This window comes from Triturus cristatus, chromosome 6, assembly GCF_964204655.1.
Source record: "Triturus cristatus chromosome 6, aTriCri1.1, whole genome shotgun sequence".
Taxonomy (NCBI): Eukaryota; Metazoa; Chordata; class Amphibia; order Caudata; family Salamandridae; genus Triturus; species Triturus cristatus.
This window is the reverse complement of record NC_140589.1, coordinates 119,111,658-119,131,156: the sequence shown is the minus strand read 5'-3', so window position 1 is coordinate 119,131,156 and position 19,499 is coordinate 119,111,658. Positions and strand designations below refer to the sequence as shown.

Genomic DNA, 19,499 nt, shown 5'->3' with positions numbered 1-19,499 from the left:
ACTCGGACCACAAGTTCATAATTCTTTAACAATCATACATTCTCAGTAGCCCACAAAACCAATGAGCTCAACAACCGTTCACTGAAGCCATTTGTAGGTCTCTGGCTCCAAACCTGTCCACAGTCCCCTTAATGATCAGGAAGGAGGCAAGCTTGTTGGAAACTAAAATGTCTGGAGTGCTAACCTTTGAATCTCTTCCTCTACAACAGGAAGGCTACATGAAGCAGAGAAAATGAGAAACAAAAACAAAACATCCATCCTCGTGCCAGTATTGCTCAAAAATGGTCTACACCACTTCAAACTCTTTTGAGAATTTCTGCCGTAATGGGGAAGGGGGTGACCATGGGCGATGCTTGCCATCCTTTAGCTATCCCCTGTTACGCTTATCTAAAATAAGCACCTTTTCCGCCTCCAACAATCTACCCTCATTTACACAAGCTCGGTCAATATTTTGCAAAATATTGCATTTAACAAATACAGAGTAAATTACACGTGGCTAAGATTAATTTAAGTATTCCATCGATTCCTTCTTTGTTTCTACAGTGCACCTATCACTACCAACAGCAATTTGGTGCAAACTCATCCACCAGTGAAATAAAGAGGCATTACAGTTTTCAAAGACAACATTTCTTTCTTTCAAAAAATACTACTTGAGAAGGGCAAACCATGCAAATGTACAAACAGGTCTAACTTTGACAAACACAAGCTTTTCAAGCAAAAACGCTGTACCTCAACTAACATGGACAAAGAGAGAACAACAAACATCGTGCAGGAGGAACAGATAACTTATTCAGATTCTGCCTACTCTGTTTCAATATGTGGCCATGGAAATCCATCTGCTATGGGAAAGTTCCTTAATCACACAAGCATAAGAGCCAGTCAGTCTCTTCTTGACGATCCTCTGGCTGCAATGGGAAGCAACAACACAACCGGGAGAGTAAAGGTGACGGCAGAGGGGGACGTAACTGAGCTGACAGCATAGTGGACTCTGGCAATCCATGTATAAAAGAGCCCTCTTCCCTTACCTCCCAGCCCTGAACTGCCTGGCAAAAACCAACTCCTAAAATTTAGAAGGCCATTGTTTTGGAAGATTGCTTAACTTTTTTTCAGAGTCACACTGTTCTTGTTGGAGACACAGAGAAGCACCACTTCATTTCCAAGAGCAATTGATGTCCGGGAAGCCCAGAAGTGGAACCAAGCACAAGATACCTTTCGAAGCGGGTCTCTTCTCGCCTTTCCAGCCATCCTCCTCGGAGCTGCATGGATAGCCCTGAACGTAGGTGCTGGACAGAGCGGCGGCAGAGACTGGACATCCAGCCATCTTCTTCAGTCTCTCCTGCACAGTAGTAGTCAGGTCGATGAACGCCTCATCAATGCTTGCCCTTTCGACTACAGCAAACCGGGACATCACCTCAATCACTTCAACGCTGGCCTCTCTGTACCTACAACAACAGGAAGGGATCTTCACTCTGCATTACTACACTGAATAAGGCGTAAGAGTCGCAGGCGCACAGATACAAATGTAATTACACATGTCCTTTCAGCAACTATGATTTGATGACATTAAATGCTCAATGGTTCGACCTAAACATGTGCTTCCTGCCTGGTCACAGCTTCACTGTCATATTCCACGCACCAAAACTAAGGTCCTAGGTTAGGCAACAATAGGAGAACAAACTTCTCCTTAACTAAAGCAACACGGAGGCTGATTGTATGAAAATTAGAAGACACTGAAGACCATCTTTAAAAATATGTTCTAAATTTGTTAAGTCTGGTACAAGCTAGAAAAACATCTATTTTCTGCCCAGAGGAGACCTGCTTCTTGCAGATGATATAGGGGCGAAGCAATGTTGTGAAAGGGCCAATTACTAAACTAAATGTGTTTATTCACAAGAGCAAGCATGGAATGACTCCTGACTGACATTTGCACTCTGGAAACGTTCTGCTCTTTTGGAAGAAACCATTTTTAATACCTCGGGCAATCATTTATTCTGTCACAAATCACAGCTTGGGTTATCAACACTATGGGCTGTGCTTTGTTATCTTCAGATGAACACAATAGGGCTCTCTGTTGTCAAGGATTGGGAAGAGCATTCTGAGGTGGATCTGAAAATGAGACGTGAAGAGAAGCGAACATGCCTGTCTGACATGAGAAGACAACTACTGGAAGGATACAAATAATGCTAAGTTATATGTTTACAATGGTCAATGACGAATTAATGCCTAGCGCTAGTGAAAAACACCAATTGCTGGCGAAGAGCTCAACTTGATAGATTTTATTATTTCAATATACAACATCAAGGGCATTAATGGAGCAGCAGCTCCCATCACCAGCTTCTGCGCTTCTTAAAATGCCTACAGATGATGGTTTTAATATGCGACTATTCCAGCTGCTCTCTGGCCTACACACTGTACATTGCAATATTCATGGTCTGACTTACTTAGTGAGGTCTGCTTTCCCACGAGACTCCCGGACGCGAGCAAGCTGCAAGTCCGCACACAGCTTCTTGGCATCATTGGCCCACATGGTTTTGGTAATTCCAAATGCTCTGGCTTCATAACTGACAGCTATTATACTGCAAGACATGAAAATCCAAGGAAAACAGGACTGAGAGAAACTCTTCAGTAACGATAGAAATTAACTCATAGGAAGCTGCATTTCTGATCCAGCCACAGAAACAATGCACAAGAAAGAAGTGAACAGTTGTCTACATGTCTAGACTCAAAGCACCACTCACCCGCCACCTTTAAAAGTCTTGTACTGCACGACAACGCATGGCTTGTTCTTCAGGGCAGGGTTCAATCTCTGTTCTACCTGGACGTAGAAGCAGTCCATGTCAACCAGAGCCACAACTCGCTCCTTCCCACGTTCCATACCTGCTTACACTCAGTGAATGATTGTCGGAGTGTGGACACAGATCCAGAAACTAGAGACAGAAAGCAAAAGAGGGGCTTAACTCCATGATGGAAGTTTTCCCTCACAGACTCTGACAAAAATAGAAAGTTTGCCAATTAATATTTTATAAAATTTTCCACTGAAAAGTAAACATGCACAATCACCTACCCTTAAATGCTCTGTTCATTTATAAACCGGCACGTCTTAGAGTATCTTCAACTCTTACTCATTGCAAATGACATCCTGATGCACAAACAGCTGAACTATAATAAAGGGGCAGAGACAACTTTTAGTAGACAGCCTTAGAAACTGCTAAATGCAATCTGTCAACAAAAATAAAATGGCACTACAACATAACTCCCAATGGTGTAGTGTCAGTTTTAGTAGGCAGCCTTAGAAACTGCTAAATGCAATCTGTCAACAAACATAAAATGGCACTACAACACAACTCTCAATGATGTAGTGTCAGTAAAATCAGTGTGGTTATTTTCTTGGTGTATAACCCTCCTAAGTGTTCAAAATGTGTGACTGGCAATCCTACCTGTGCTGCGGAGCTTTGTTATTCATCTCTGCGGGAACACAATTTTCCCGGACTCTACACTAGGCATAATCCAGGCCTGCAGTGCAACAACCAACTTGAGATGAGACTGGCTACACCATCTACTGGGGACTCAATGTAAAAACATAACAATGTTACAAAAGCATGCATCTGCAGCAGGCCTACTCACACCGGACTTGTACAACAAAAGGACAGCAGACATGTTGGCCTAACGGTTAGGGCGCTCGACCTCGGACCTGGGTTCGAGTCTCGGTAACGACGCTAAACCTCCTGTGATTCTGGGCAAATCACTTAATCTCCCAGTGCCTAACAAAACAAACAAAAAAAAAAAAAGTGAATGTGTGTCCTCATGTAACGTAACTGGTGCTATGTAATGCGCTCTGATACCCGATTGGATTTGGGTCAAGTTCTCGCTATATAAAACTCTGCTTGAAAAAAAAAAAATATATATATATATATATATATATATATATATATATATAACACAAGGGCACCTATAGAAGTGCCCCAAATACTGTATTAGGTGTCCAGATACTACCTTACTTCAGGTTCACTTCATTCAAAATTCACTCAACATGCATGCATCTTCTTGCCCTCCCCAAAGTCGTAATGCCACTGAAGGAGAGATATGAATGATGACTGGCCACAACATAGCAACCACACTCCACCAATTCTGAGTGACCAGTTCCTACCGTCTTTAAAAGATCTCCTTCCACAACTGACATTTTTTATCTCTAGATGCACCTTTTCATTAACAAGGCCGTTTGAATACATGCTCAAGCCTGCAAGACGGTGACCCATTCACCACTCTGACCCAGTTAGAAGTGCACTGATGCATACATTTAACAAATGGATACATTAAAGTGCTACAAATTCCTTTGAAAACACACACCTTAGCTAAGGAAGGACAACAATCCACATTGTTATCCTCTCTCTTCACTAGACTTCCAAGTTCTACAAAACTGATGCCCTAATAGCAGTGTTCAGCACTAGAAGTGGGCAAGCCAGAAAATTCATATGGAGCACAGTGCCAGGTGTCTGATCTTTTTTTTTTTTTTTATTTAATCTCTTTATTACATTAAAGCAAGAACAAAGGCGCAGATGCAGGCGTTACAACCGGCTGCCTACACATTACAATCATCCTGGCAATACAATGACAGTTGATTAAGAAGAGTTATTGTAGGTGCAACAGGGCTACACACCAAGCTATTATCAACAACGCAAATAAAACTTAAGAGTATATACACACAGAATGGCCTCAATCAGCGAGGTCTTGAGTACATACACCGCTGGCAGCAGAACAGCTACCATTTATTCTCCGACATGCCCGTCCAGCGTTCATCCAAGGGCAACGCACAACCTCCAGCTTGGAACAAAGTAGAAGCAGATTCAAGACACACACCGCCAAGCTATACACCACTCAACGTATCCCGGTTCTCTGCATTATTATTGGCCCTATACGTATTGAACAGTGTCCAGAAATTCTTGGGTCTATTGCGGGGGTAAGGAGAGCACTGAAATATTCTGTTTGAGTAAAGCAGTATGTTATGTCAGACGCCCAGTGGGATAGCACAGGTAGTGGGCCCCTTAACCAGAAAATAGACACCCTTCGCTTTGCCATGAGTAATTCCATGTCAACCAACCTGCGCAGCCCCTTAGGCAAGGTCTTCGAGAAGCCCAGGAGTGCCAGAGCCGGGTCCGGTTGAATCTCATGCCCAGTTATAGCCGACAACTCCAAGAACACCTTTCTCCAGAACTCAGCCACTCCCGGGCAGAGCCACGCTAGATGTGCAAAATCAGCAACTTGTTCACTACATCGAGCACAACGCGCGCTCTCGCGAAGCCCGAATCTACATAGTCTTTCTGGAGTATAATAGACCCTATTTAGAAACTTAAAGTGAATTAGGCGGTGTCTACCATTAAGAGAAACTCGTTTTATGTTTTGGCAGCAGTATAGTCACATCTCATCATCTATTTCCGTAGACAAATCTAATTGCCAGGCTAAGCGGGCTTAAGTGTAGTGGTTAGCTCTATATGACATAGCTTGTTTGTAGATCTTAAGAGACCATTCCCGTCGTAGCTTGCGTCTTTATGATTAGGGTGAGAGCAGTCACCTCCGGCGGTTCAGTCAGGTCAGAGCCCAGCAGTTACAACAATGCGTGTCGGGTCCTGTGGTATTGAAATTTAGTTAAAACACGAGGACGCTTCTCTCCCTTCAGTGACAGAATCCCAGTCTTCAACAAACAAGTCGCCTATCGCATGGACCCCAATGGAATTAAGCGCGCGTACGACTCTACCATCCCTACATGGCAACAACCAGTGGCACCACTAAAGAGGCGTCAAAGGTGAATAAAGCAGGGCCCCAGCCTGCAACTTCAGAAGATGGTGCCAGGCGTGGTTAGTTGCGCTGACGGAGTTTAGAATGCCAGTCCCGCGATCTGTGGGCGCGAATAGCAACATGGGAGCGGGCACGGGGCGGCAACCTTCCGCTCAATGCGAAGGTGAGGGATATCCATAGCTGTGCATGGGCGCATTGCAAGGCTCTATAGTAAAGGTCAAAGTCCGGCACTCTCAGTCCACCCATGTAGTACGGTAGGGTGAGAATTTGCCATTTGACTCTCGGGTGTTTGCCTGCCCAAGCTAACTTGACCATCAGAGTCGTGAGTGTTTTGAAGAATATGCCAGGGAGGACCATCGGAATGTTCGTAAAAGGAACAGGAATCGAGGGAGAATTATTTACATTATTGAAATCCTACCTAGCAGTGTCAACGGTAATCGAATCCAACGATCTATATCATCTTCCCGCTTGCTGACCAGTACACCATAATTATCACGAAAGACCACCTCCGAGTCAGAGTGCACTTGTATTCCATGATACCGCACTGAGTCAGTCGTCCATTGGAGTGGATAGTCAAGGTCAAATTGGGACGTGGACGGCGAGAGGGGGAACATGAGAGACTTAGACCAATTAACCTGCAGACCCGAGACTCCCCCGAATAGTACCACCTCACGTAATACAGAGGAGAGATGGCGTTCGGGCTTGCGCACATATAAGAGCGTGTTATCAGCATAGGCCGAAACTATGAGATTATATCCTGGAATGTGTATGCCCTTTTGTCCATGGTACTCCCGCAACGCACAAGCTAAGGGTTCCGCTACAAGTGCGTAGAGAATCGGCGAGAGCGGACAGCCTCGTCGCGTGCCTCGCAAAATAGATATCGGTCCCGTAACCAAGTCTACAATGCGCCCAAATGTGAGCTATAAAGCACTCCCAGCAACTGCAGAAAGACCGGACCTATGCTCATACGTGTCAGCACCTGTCTCATGAAAGGCCACTCCACAGAGTCAAATGCCTTCCCCATATCGAGAAATACCGCTACTGCACGCGACTCCGGGATAGTGTGTTGCAACGCCACAAATACTGTGCGTAAATTGTAGGTAATATTACGGCCCGGGACAAACCCCGCCTACTCCGACGCGACTAGGATAGGTACCAGGGGCACCAGTCGGTTGGCTAAAATCTTTGCAAAGAGCTTGGTGTCGACGTTAATTAGGGAGAGGGGACGATAGGACGAACATTCCTCAGGGGGTCTCCCCGGTTTTAGAATGGCCACAATAAGCACCTCTCTCATTGAGGGCGGCATTGCGCCAGATACGCACATATCTACGAATAGTGCAGTCAGGTGTGGCAGCAAGAGGTACAGAAATGCCTTGTAGAATGTCACCGTTAGGCCATCTATTCCTGGCGTGCTACCGGCTCTCATGGTAGATAACGCAAGTAGAATCTCCTCCCTCTCTATTGGTCTCATCAAGAACTCACGATGTGTGTCAGTCAGCCATGGCTGGAAAGAGGTAGATGGGTTTCCTGCAAAAGTGCAAGGTCAATCTCATGTCTGTTCAGGTATGCCAAAACGTTCTGTAGTTGCCTGTGGTCGTTAAGACCACGAATATTCCATGTGAGCGCACGCAGAGCACCCTGTGTATCTACTCTGCGAGGAATGTGGTCAGCTGCGATAGGCCCCGTCGCAGCAATACCGCCAGTGTCAGCCATAAGTTACCAGTTTGTACAATGTTCCTGTGAAATGTGTGTAGTGTCTACTTGCAGTGTTGCACATCTTCAGACGCCTTCCAACCCTAGCCGCCACCAAGCCAGGCCAACCCCAACCCAGCCTAGTCGATTAACGGACTAAAATACCCCTTGCGTAACATCATAGGGTAGCAACCAATATAACAGTGGCAATAGAACACAAGAAGGACCCTTCCCCCCAACATTCCCAAAACAATATCCCCATAGTGTAAAACACACGTGGGCAGAGGTGGCACGCTTCCTAAGCATAAACTGAAAGAAATCACTAACGGTTTCGCTCCCCGTACCGCCCATAAATTGTAAAATCCTGAGGCTAAACGTATACTCCTTGACCTCGCACGAGAGGCTGAAACAACCGCTGAAGTGGTGCCTCCAGTCTGCTGACCCCCTGTTCCAGCCCCAGGGCCGCAAAAGTATGTCATTTTGGCTAGTCAGTAGCCATCCGCAAGGAATCGCCTCGGACCAGTTGCGTGCAGCTAAGACCGCCATCCCAGACCCAAAAGTTGCAACTGTGTCTTCCGGACTCTGGAGAGTCGTGAGATTGAAGATTGGTCGCCAAAGAAAGACACTCGCCCTCACCAAAGTATATCGCTGGACTCACTGTATCTGGAGATTGGTAGTCCATCCACAGCTGGACTTCTACTGGCTCAAAAAGGACTATGAGGAACTTCGACCCCTGTGTTCAAATTTGTCCAACTTCACCCATGGACCAGGGAATAAACCCAGGAATGTCCCTGTCGACCACACGGCACTCAGCACTTTTCACCATCCAGCTTTAGGACCACTCCATTGAAGTCTATGACGGTCTTGATATAAAGTGTGGAACTAGACTTGAGACCGCTTTGGTGACCATGTAACAGTCCACCTACTCCTTTTTGCCTGCCCCTCCCCCCCGTCATAACTGGTTGCCCAACTCATGCCTGAGTAGCCAAACACAACTCTTTCAAACTTTGTTAAACTTTCCAAACTTACCGGTTACCAGTGCTTATTTATGCTTTGGGCTAAACAGCTGAGATTTATGCTTTCTTTATAAAAATCTATATCTCCCGAACCCTCTGGTGGATTTTGCTCATCTTGGTGTCTCAAAATTGATAAAAATATATTCAGTTTTTATAAACGTTATTTGGTGCTACTAAATGCTTTAAACTCGTTCCTTTGATTAAGATTTAATGCTCGTAGCCACTGCTACCCAGGGTTTAAATTAGAGCATTTACTAGACCCAAGACGATTTTGTGAGTGTGTTACATGGTAAGGTAGAACAGCTATGCCATATAATACACCACAATCAGCATTTCAGAAACATATATTATATTGATTAGTAAAACAAAGAAGATTCGACATCCTGGGGGTATAGTCTGTTTACAGGCAATGAGCAAGGCACAGGAGAATTTCTCAAACGCAATACCAGGGAGTGTGACAAACAGACAAGTAGGCGGGGTCTCGATCCAGCAAGTAAGTTTTATTCTACTTTGAAGAGTGAACAACAGAGCCCACGTTCAACCAAGTCCTGGTGCAACCGGCTAATCCCGTTGGTTAGGGAGAACAGTCTATGACCAGAACTCAGCTGAAACATGGACCCAACTATGTTAAAGCAATAACAACCACAGAACTAGAACAGTCCTCAAGCAAGTGTGTAGTATGCTGCTCAGCCAGGATGTGTGTATTTTAGAACGTTGAAGGTTAGAACGTTGGTATGGTTTGGTCAGTTGCTGTATGGGCTGAGCAGAGCACAGATTGCTCCTGGTGGGGCTCTCTTCCTAAATACGACTGGAATAAATACATCAATGATTTTACAAGGAACGGACTGCCCTTTACTTATTTCATTACATTTGGCGATGATTTGGAAAGGCCATGCGCTTCAACCTTCAAGCCACCTCAAGATACAAAAACTCAGAAGCAGCAGCTCAACTCATCTGGCACTACGAGCCCCACCAGTGACCTCCCACCGGTCGCCCTCATCTACAAAGTGCCACTTCCAACCTGCAGATCCTGCTGCCTTCTAGTTCCTTCCCACAGTTCCTGCCTGCATGCCAGTTCCTGCGACACAGTTCGCTCTCAACTCGTGTGCCACCCCTGCTTCATGCTCGTGAGTACCTGGCTTTGCTTTTGAGGCACAGAACGTGTCTACACCGCGAGTAACCAGTGCTTCAGCTTCCTGATCGATGCCTGCTTTGATTTGCCTTGGCATTATTTCGCTCTTTGTGTGATCAGGAGCATCAGACTACAACGTGTGTGAAGAGTCCTCTGTGTCAATGCCTCCAACAATTTCGGCCATGACATATCTCCTCTTCCCCGTGGCCGCCCCCCGGCACCCTTTTAAAGTAATGTCCGTGTTTGTAATAGGGAGGACATGAGGGCCCCCGTGTTTTGGGTCATTAACTGTGAGTACATTCTATTTGAATTTCCACAATTCACCTCTCTTCTACAGCAGTTCAATTGCTTCCAACATTTAAACTGCCATGCCTCTTTCAAAATATGGCACGAGCTGTCTTCAGCACGCATTTTCACAGCGCGTGCAGTCTTTACCTGTGCCCATCGTTCTTCCTTCTATGACGACTTCTTTCAGCGTCACCACAGCTGTCCGGTGATCTTTGGAGCATCCTCCTGCTGTGAGCCACCCTGCCGTACGTCGTGCCGCCATGTTGATTTTGGCGCTTTTCTTCACTTCATCTAAAGTTTCCAGCATTTTACAGTTGTGCCAACTATGATGTCACGCGATCTCCGTCGCGCCTCCTCCCGATGCTTGGTTTTGATTCAAGAGAATCGGAGCGCCTTAATGGATCATCTGCAGGTACTGGTGCACTTTGTATTCTTAAATCTGATACCCCCCCCTCACTTGGATTTGGAAACTTTCTGCATCACGTCGATCTGCTGTTTCTCGAAGTACTGTACTTTAACTTTACCAACAGTGCCATCTAGCGGTTATCTTTCACCACTGCATCTCCTCAAGGAAAACAAAATTCCCCCTTATTTAATGCATATTTTCGAGTGTTCCTTCTATTATTTTTAATTGAAGTTGATTCCATCAGGCTCAACCTCACCTGGAGTTACCCGCAAGGCTCACATCATTACCATATGGCATTTACTACTTTCTTAACTTTGACATCAATTTCATGTACTTGCCTTAACATGTCATGAGCGCTGTTACTGCAAATTGCATTTTTATTGTGTAGTACGTTAAAAAAAAAAGGGGGGAGGGGTAGCTCTACAATTACATTGTTTACATCATATGTTTTTTACAGTGTGGCAGTTTTATCCACACCAACTTCTTAAGTGTCTTCATATTACCTGTTATTGTGTGTTTGCTTCCACACCTTCTTCTGCTCTGAATGTCAGTGTCATCTTCTGCGCTTTCCATTTCTGATACCTCAAACCACATCTACTGACACATTACATTGTCTTACATACTTCCCTATTGAGTGCCAGTTGCACTTTCTACGTTTACATGTGTGGTACTTTAAACTACCCTTTTGAACTAGGGTGTGTCCCCGGGGCACTGGTATATCGGTGTTTGTGCCTTTATTTTCAATTTCAATAAAGTTGCATAGACTCAATTTGTAACGTTCGTTTATTTCATCACGACGTTTATCTTCATCTTTTTTAAAAGATGCATGGATTTAAACAAGTGCCACGATCTTACAAATCCCGATGCATTTCGGCATATTTAGCCTTCGTCAGGGGTTTATCTAGAGAAAAACAATATATGTACAGTCTTAATATCACCGAATTGTATGAATTACCAACAATTTTTCAAACCTACGGTGGTTAGTGCGACTTAGCGGTTGGTGATTATGCTGTTCGTTATACATGTGGTTGTTAAAAGAAAGGTAGTGAACGTGAATGTGTAACAAAAATGGTTCGCGTTTCGGTAAAAGGCATGCGTCTTAGAGTTTACGTGCTAGAAGGGTTCATGCATAGGAGAGTGATAGGGGTTCTATGAAAACCGCGTTATACCTGAGGTGAAAGAGAAAGCTAAACAGAAAAGGCGAGAACGATCCCATAGAGTGTGATTACTTACTTAAGATGTGGACGGTGTTCGAAAACTTCCTAGCTCGTTCAGTGTGTAGACGTGCTCGGTGCTCCGTGGAGTGTAAAGACGTCAGGGTGGGTGGGTGTATGAGAAAATCGAGGTAGGACTAGTTACGGGCAATGGATAGTGAAAGAAGACTGCGTTAAGGTGAAGCTGACTGTGTGAAACAATAAATGTTGTTCATTCGACTTTTTAAAAAAAAAATCATTGGACATATAGAATAGAACAATCAAATTAGAGATAACACGTGAATTCCATTCGATCATTCATCCCGTGTGGTTTCATTGAATTCAATGTGCGTATTCAGTAGTTTTCGCGCTGTAATAATGCTCTGTGGTTGTCATTAGACTTAATCCTTCTAATCATAGAAGAGTTATCCAATATATTAGAAGAACTCACCAAAGAAATAGAAATGGTGAAAACTGAACTACAAGCCAACTTACCCACAGAAGACTGGAATAAAATACTAGAAGACATCAACACGCAACTATCTAAACACACCCAAGAAATCAACGAAAGGAAAATTCGAAAATATAGAAGAGACACGATTGATTATAAGCTAGGAGAAGTTTATACCTGGGCGGACATATACGCCAAAAGGAGACAAAACAAACCTTACAATGCAAACACGACACATCCTCATCAGAAAGCGATGTTCCAAACTTATCGAAAAAACCCACAGAACAAACCATTTCAACAACCCCACAGCACGAAACATCTGCATCTGTCTAAACATCTGCATCTGTCTCTTTTTTAGAAGCAGGTATCAACGGGGACGACCCAGGAGGAGCCAAAGAAAAAACAAAAGAATTACCTCAAACGCGTATGACAACATCCAAACAGAACAAACAGAAGAAGGGGGGACCAAAAACGACTTAGTAATCAACATTTCAGATTACCAGCTAACCAACATTGAATCCAAAGTATTACAAAAGGGCACTTCTTTTGTCCCCACGTCACACACCAACAGCTTAGAAATGGAAATAAGTTTCTTCAAACTTATGAGAAAATTGCGCCTTAGACATTATTTCGAGAACGTAGTAGAACATACAGCTTCCACTACTGAAGACCCCCTCAAAGGATTGAAGACAAAAAGTACCTATATGCCCCAATCAGTCACAAAAGTCTAGACACATTTGAATCTCTTGTGAAACAAGATCTCCAGAAATTCAACTTTCAGAAACGACAAAAATTCAAGAACCTCACACAAAAAGAATGGGAGATCCTAAAAGCACTAGCCAATAAGACCAACATCACCTGCCAAAAAGCAGACAAAGGCAGAGCACTGGTAATTCTCAACACCAGTTTCTATGAAGAACAAGTAGAAGCTCAACTATCAGATGAAGAAACGTACATGAAATTGGATTCCAACCCCACTGAACAAATCCTAGAAGTTCTCACCAACATAGTCCAGAAAGCAACAGACATGGGCACAATCAATGAAAAAGCAAAGAAATACTTGATTCAAACAAATCCCAAAACTCCCACCATCTATAGGGTACCTAAAATACATAAACATTTGACCAAACCACCATTTCAACCAATTGTATCTACAAGAAACAGTCTTCACGAACCAGTAGGGAAATACTTGGACAAACACCTGCAACATAGCGTCTTTAAACTACCTACTTATATCAAAGACACCACAGACTTCTTACTCAAATTCCATGAGACAACCAAAGACATAGATCAACCGATGATAATGTGCACAGTAGACGTTAAATCTCTCTAGACATCCATACCTCATCAACTAGGAATAGAAGCAATAGAACAAGCCCTCCTACAAAGTGAGTACAATCAAGATCTACAAATTTTTCTTATGGAACTGCTGGTATTCACACTACAACACAGCTACTTTAAATGGAAAACAGACTGGTATCTACAAAAGACCGGTACTTCAATGGGAAACTGTGCTGCCCCAACGTACGCCAATATCTTCATGGGAAACTATTAAGAAAAATACATCTTAATGAACCCAGAATGGCAAACTCATCTGAAAATGTTTGTACGTTTTATAGATGATATATTCATCCTATGGCAGGGATCCACAACAACACTCATGAAACTACTAGAAGAACTGAACACAATAGACCAAAGAATACAATTCACCTCTGAGATCCAAGAACATATCATCAACTTCCTGGACGTCACCATCATACAAACCAATCAAGGTTTTCAAACAGATCTCCACAGGAAAATCACTGACAAAAACAACACGCTGTCATATGACAGCTTCCATCTTAACTCCTTAAAAAACCACTTGCCCTTCACCCAAATCTTAAGAGTAAAAAGAATCGTATCCGATCCTGACACCAGGATATCACGCACAAAAGAAATGCTAAACCGCTTCAAAACAAGGGGATACCCAGAACATATTCTACATCAAGCAGAAATGAGAAGCAACACCATCAGCAGAACCACAGCACTATCACTAAGAGAAAAATCTGTACTAAATCGAATGACTGTGGTGTCCAAATACTCCACAATGAGCAAAAGCTTTAAAAACACCATCAGAAGACATTGGCCAATATTGCGTCTAGAACCAGACTTCAACAAAATCTTTGAAAACGAACCCATCTTTGCATATACCAGAGCCAAAAACTTGGGAGAAATCATAAAAAATCCCACCAATCAAGACCAACACACCCGATATAAAGGAACTATAGCATGCTGGAATTGTAATAATTGCAACAACATCACGCCCGGCTCATGCATCACACATCCCATGAAAGGACATACCATTAAGTTAAAAGTAACAGCCACATGCGACACAACCAACACCATATATGTGTTAAAATGCCCCTGTGGCAAGATCTACGTGGGACAGACAGAAAGAAAAATTAAAACACGCATAAATGAACATAAAAGTAACATCAGAACCCGGAATTCAAAATCCACAGTGGCAAACCACTTTCTTGAAGCCGGACACAACATCAGCCAACTCAAATTCAATGTCTTAGAAATAGTCACCAAAGTTGAAGGCAAAGACAACCACAGAGCATTATTACAGCACGAAAACAACTGGATACGCACATTGAATTCAATGAAACCACACGGGATGAATGATCGAATGGAATTCACGTGTTATCTCTAATTTGATTGCTCTATTCTATATGTCCGATGATTTTTTTTTTTTAAAAGTCGAATGAACAACATTTATTGTTTCACAGTCAGCTTCACCTTAACGCAGTCTTCTTTCACTATCCATTGCCCGTAACTAGTCCTACCTCGATTTTCACATACACCCGTACACTTAATATCACACACCCACCCCGACGTCTTTACACTCCACGGAGCACGTCTACACACTGAACGCGCTAGGAAGTTTTCGAACACCGTCCACATCTTAAGTAAGTAATCACACTCTATGGGATCGTTCTTGCCTTTTCTGTTTAGCTTTCTCCTTCACCTCAGATATAACGCGGTTTTCATAGAACCCCCATCACTCTCATATGCATGAACCCTTCTAGCACGTAAACTCTAAGACGCATGCCTTTTACCAAAACGCGAACCATTTTTGTTACACATTCACGCTCACTACCTTTTTTTTAACAACCACATGTATAACGAACAGCATAATCACCAACCGCTAAGTCGCACTAACCACAGTAGGTTTGAAAAATTGTTGGTAATTCATACAATTCGGTTATATCAAGACTGTACAAATATTGTTTTTCTCTAGATAAACCCCTGACGAAGGCTAAATATGCCGAAATGCATCGGGATTTGTAAGATCGTGGCACTTGTTTAAATCCATGCATCTTTTAAAAAAGATGAAGATAAACGTCGTGATGAAATAAACGAACGTTACAAATTGAGAGTCTATGCAACTTTATTGATATTGAAAATAAAGGCATAAACACCGATATACCAGTGCCCCGGGGACACACCCTAGTTCAAAAGGGTTTGCTACCAAAAATAACCAATACATGCACTCCTTGTTCAGAGAAGTGACACCCAGGCGCACGGAACAACCTTCAAGCAATAACACAGAAAACTTCAAACAACCACAGCAGTGCACGCACTATACTCATTGGGTACTTTAAACTACACCCACTGACATTTCATTGTTTTACACATTGCATTATAAGTTTATTGCATGCGCATGTTTGTTCATCACATCATTTCTGGTACATCCACTTCCAATGCCGTTGTTGCATTTTACATTTTTACTTCGTACTGTGTGGGTACCTCCCACACCTTCCACTCAACTGGAGGGAAATTTTACTGCTTCATGTGGTCCTCCCCCACATCCGTCTCACATTTTCATGTAGCACATTGTGCCGTGTGCCCTTTCCGCACACCTTTTACCCCATCTTCCTTTAGGGGTTTTCATTGTTCATGGTACTTTAAATTACAGTACTTATTTCCATTATGATACTTTACGTTACTTTGCAGTGCCTTCTTCCCAAGCTCCTGTAGGAGAATTTTCCCAAGGCATATTTCACAATAGCATAGCATTTATATTTGTTACTTACATTACGTTTAATTGTGGTACTTTCTTGCATATCCCCTGTTCATGGGATCTATGACCAGGCGCGCAACACCCATTGGATTCAAAGGGCTTCAGCCCCCCCCCCCCCGTCGTGTGTGGCAGCCCGGAATGAGACAGCTTCCCGGGCAGACACACAGCCGCACCCGAGCACTCCACAGGTCTTTAAAAGACCATTTGCATGTTAATGAGGCCTCGCTGCTGTTTCACCCCTTCTAAGAGCCCCTGCAGCTCCACTCTGCCTATTGCCTAAAGATTCAGCCCCCCCCCGAAATTTGGCTCTAGTTGCGCCTCTGTCTATGACAGTCTGTATTTCCACCCTACATGGTACCTGTATGTGATTTTACATTTTACTACTGTCTTGTGCATTTATTTTTTCAAAATCCACCTAGGTGTACCTTATACACCTCCCTTACATTTTTAAAGTGCTTTTCTTTTCTCTCTCCTGCACCAACTGTTTTTTTCCATTTTTGTTTCTGCTTGCCACTTCCACGCTGGTCTGGCCAACTGGTGGCGATTAGAATGTCAATTCTTTACTCTTCATGTGGAAGAGGTGTGGCGCAGCACCCAGGGCAACTGATGCCGGAACCCGGGGGCTCACGGTTCGATCCCCGGTGCCAGCACCATGTGACTCTGGGCAATAGCTTGCTTAATCTTCCCGAGGGCCCCCAGCGCCTTGACACCTTCGGGTAATTGTTCGCGCTTTACAAATACTGGACATTTACATCTACATGTATTGCGCCACCATTGTTGCGCAAATTTCATCTCTCATTTCTTTGCTTGCTTTTCTTTACATCATGCTTTCTCCTTTCTCTGCCCTCTACCATGCAAGATTTGCATCTTAATCAAATCTGTTTTCTCCGTTAAAGGGGGAAGAAGGGTTGGGTTCCTTCTTAATACATGCTTTGCCTTCATTTTTCATACTTCAGTGCTTTCCCTTTACTATTTATCATCCACTCATATGTTTCAATATTTATCATCCTCTCATAACATGTTTCCACTTAAAGTTTTGCTTGTAACCTTTTGTTGTGCCTCTTTGAAGTTCTCCCTTCTCATTGCAAAGAAGGGAGAAGATGTAGTGTGCTGCTCAGCTAGGATGTGTGTATTTTAGAATGTTGAATGATAGAACGTTGGTATGGTTTGGTCAGTTGCTGTATGGGCTGAGCAGAGCAAAGACTGCTCCTGGTGGGGCTCTTTTCCTGAATACTACTGGAATAAATACATCAAGAACGGACTCCCCTTTACTTATTTAATTACAAAGTGCACCATAAAATATTAACAGATATGAAAACAAACAACACTTCTAGTACAGTACAGGGAGACTAGTAAAAGGCAGCAGAAGCCACCTACCTAATAATGTGTCTCGCCGTTTCTGGCCACAGTAATCGTACTAAAGGGTGTCCTATAAACTATCAACATTGAACGGGTATGAGTAGTTCGCCGGGAATAGTGATGGATCGCCACAAAGTGTCATGCAATAAATCGAAATGTCACGCAAAAGCATGTGGAAGAGTCACACATAGGTACAAAAAGAGAAACATGAAACTTGTTTTGCAGTGCCATGATCTTATGGATTACAATCAACAAGAAATCCACACCAAGTGTATTTGTCAATACATGCGTGTGACCCACCAATATTCAGGGAACGGCCCAACTTACCCCACAGCTTCCAGACTTGCACTCCCCATGACACGAGCTCCCGCCAGCGACAAACGTGCACGAGTCTAACTCTCCAAAGCCTAGACTTCTCTCACGGCAGCCAATTTAGAACGTGAGCCAGACTCAGGCAGCGGCCATACTGGAAAGGTAGCCGCATCGCAGAGACGGTACGAGAATCCAATATGAACAGGCTAACGGCCATATTAGATTGAAGACATGGGGCATCCTACCTAACTACTCCATCTTTAAAAGCACGTACCACGGCTTCATGTGATACGTCTCAGAGTTGATGGGCACTCAGAAGACATACTCGCAGAGCAGTTAATGCTTCAATATAATTTCTTAATACAACTCTGAGAAACAAGCGTTAAATTATGAAGATACATTTTAATGAACATACTGCCGAAGGTCGCGAAATTAACTCCTATGCTTACACTAAAATAGTAAGAATCAGTTCAGAAGTCGAAGCGATTCAATCACTGCGTATGTATCCATTAGGGATTGAGCCGAAAAAAAACGTTCGTGTGCAGATAGTGTCTCATGGAGCGCAAGCGTATGGCGGTTGTAACCAATGAAACTGTGCGTACCAAGCCTCGTTTTCACCCAAGGCACCTGTGTGAGGCCGTCATCATCTTGCTGCATTCAATGGATGCTCGCTGAATCTGCATGCGAGACAATTGCATGCCGAGTCTTTCTCCACTAATTAGGGAAATAAACTCAGTGGTACGGACAAACCTCACAGTCCTCACGCCCAAGCATAATGTCTATCGAACAGGTGAACGCCCTGTGCGAACAGCTGGTGAAGGCGGTGACCGTTATGATGGACCCGGCATCCACCCAACGGTACAGACTCGAGGCGCTAAAGGTAAGGAGCGCTGCCTCGTTGTTTGGATGGCACACAGGCGGACGAGACCCCCGGCTCCACTGACACCTGTACAGGAAAGCGTGGTGTCACGGTAGCTGGGACGGGATAGGCGTGCTAGGCTCCGCTGTTCGAATCCGCGCGGGACGAGAGGCCGCGTGCAGCCACGCGCCCAGACGCAGAAGTGTCAGCAATGCTTCATGTTCCCACGTGACGTATTTGTGTTTATCCGTTTCCAGGACTGGTAACGAGGCCGAGCTGCTGTACTTGTGTGAGTGTGCTTATTTCCACCTGTGGAAATATGTTGAAACTAAAGTCTGTGGCTTTAAACGCGTGTTGGCTGTGACTTGAGATTGGGCAATAGTTTACAGACAGCCATAGTTCTATATGTTAGGAATTGGAAGAGTACGCCGCTGATCCTTACTTTTGTGAGGTAGTAAGTCGTACTCTGTGGGCTCCCTGGTGAGATGAGCAGTCAGTTGCTACTGTATGAAGACAGCACAAACAGAGTGATATAGGAATGATTGTAATCTTTGGCACTTGTCATTGCTCCGGGTCACGTTCCAGAAGATCTGCTAGTGGCTCTTAATCAATCATTTATAAAGCACGGCTAATCATCCGATAGGGTATCCAGTCGATTGCAGGTCTCGGATGCTTATTTTAACAGTCAGGTCTTGAGGGCCATTTGGAATTACGGAGGTGATGTGATGGCCTGGAAATGCGTTTGGAGACTGATTCTGGTCTTTGCTGCGATGTGGGAGAAGGAGCATCCTCCACTTCTGCTTCGGTAGGTCCGGGTATTGTGGGCAAGTGAAAGGGAAGTGAAGTGAAGTGTAGTCTTCTGGATGGTTGGTGAATGCAGTGGTTAATTTAGGGGGTCCTTGGTTGTGTAGAGCTTTGTGTGCGTGGGTCAA

General features: G+C 44.0%; 2 protein-coding genes across 6 annotated transcripts in view; one reads left to right on the top strand and one right to left on the bottom strand.

Moving 5' to 3' along the window:
- Positions 1 to 17,864, bottom strand: part of POLH (DNA polymerase eta) — a 59,272-nt gene extending 41,408 nt beyond the window's left edge. The window contains exons 1-6 of one of the 3 annotated variants that reach the window (XM_085610336.1): positions 17,724 to 17,845; positions 3,438 to 3,559; positions 3,065 to 3,159; positions 2,739 to 2,927; positions 2,442 to 2,576; positions 1,210 to 1,442 (exon numbers count right to left, since the gene is read on the bottom strand). In XM_085610336.1, the coding sequence (XP_085466462.1) occupies positions 1,210 to 1,442; positions 2,442 to 2,576; positions 2,739 to 2,875 (505 nt within the window). In that variant the 5' untranslated portion in view covers positions 2,876 to 2,927; positions 3,065 to 3,159; positions 3,438 to 3,559; positions 17,724 to 17,845. Of the gene's footprint in view, positions 1 to 1,209; positions 1,443 to 2,441; positions 2,577 to 2,738; positions 2,928 to 3,064; positions 3,160 to 3,437; positions 3,560 to 10,068; positions 10,088 to 17,723 lie in introns of those variants that run through there. The other 2 variants (XM_085610335.1, XM_085610337.1) reach the window with 2 other exon arrangements.
- LOC146816485 (exportin-5-like) overlaps positions 10,221 to 19,499 on the top strand; it is an 819,517-nt gene continuing 810,238 nt past the window's right edge. The window contains exon 1 of one of the 3 annotated variants that reach the window (XM_085610334.1): positions 10,221 to 10,333. In XM_085610334.1, coding sequence (XP_085466460.1) covers positions 10,247 to 10,333 — 87 coding nt within the window. In that variant the 5' untranslated portion in view covers positions 10,221 to 10,246. Of the gene's footprint in view, positions 10,334 to 18,333; positions 18,589 to 19,499 lie in introns of those variants that run through there. The other 2 variants (XM_085610332.1, XM_085610333.1) reach the window with 2 other exon arrangements.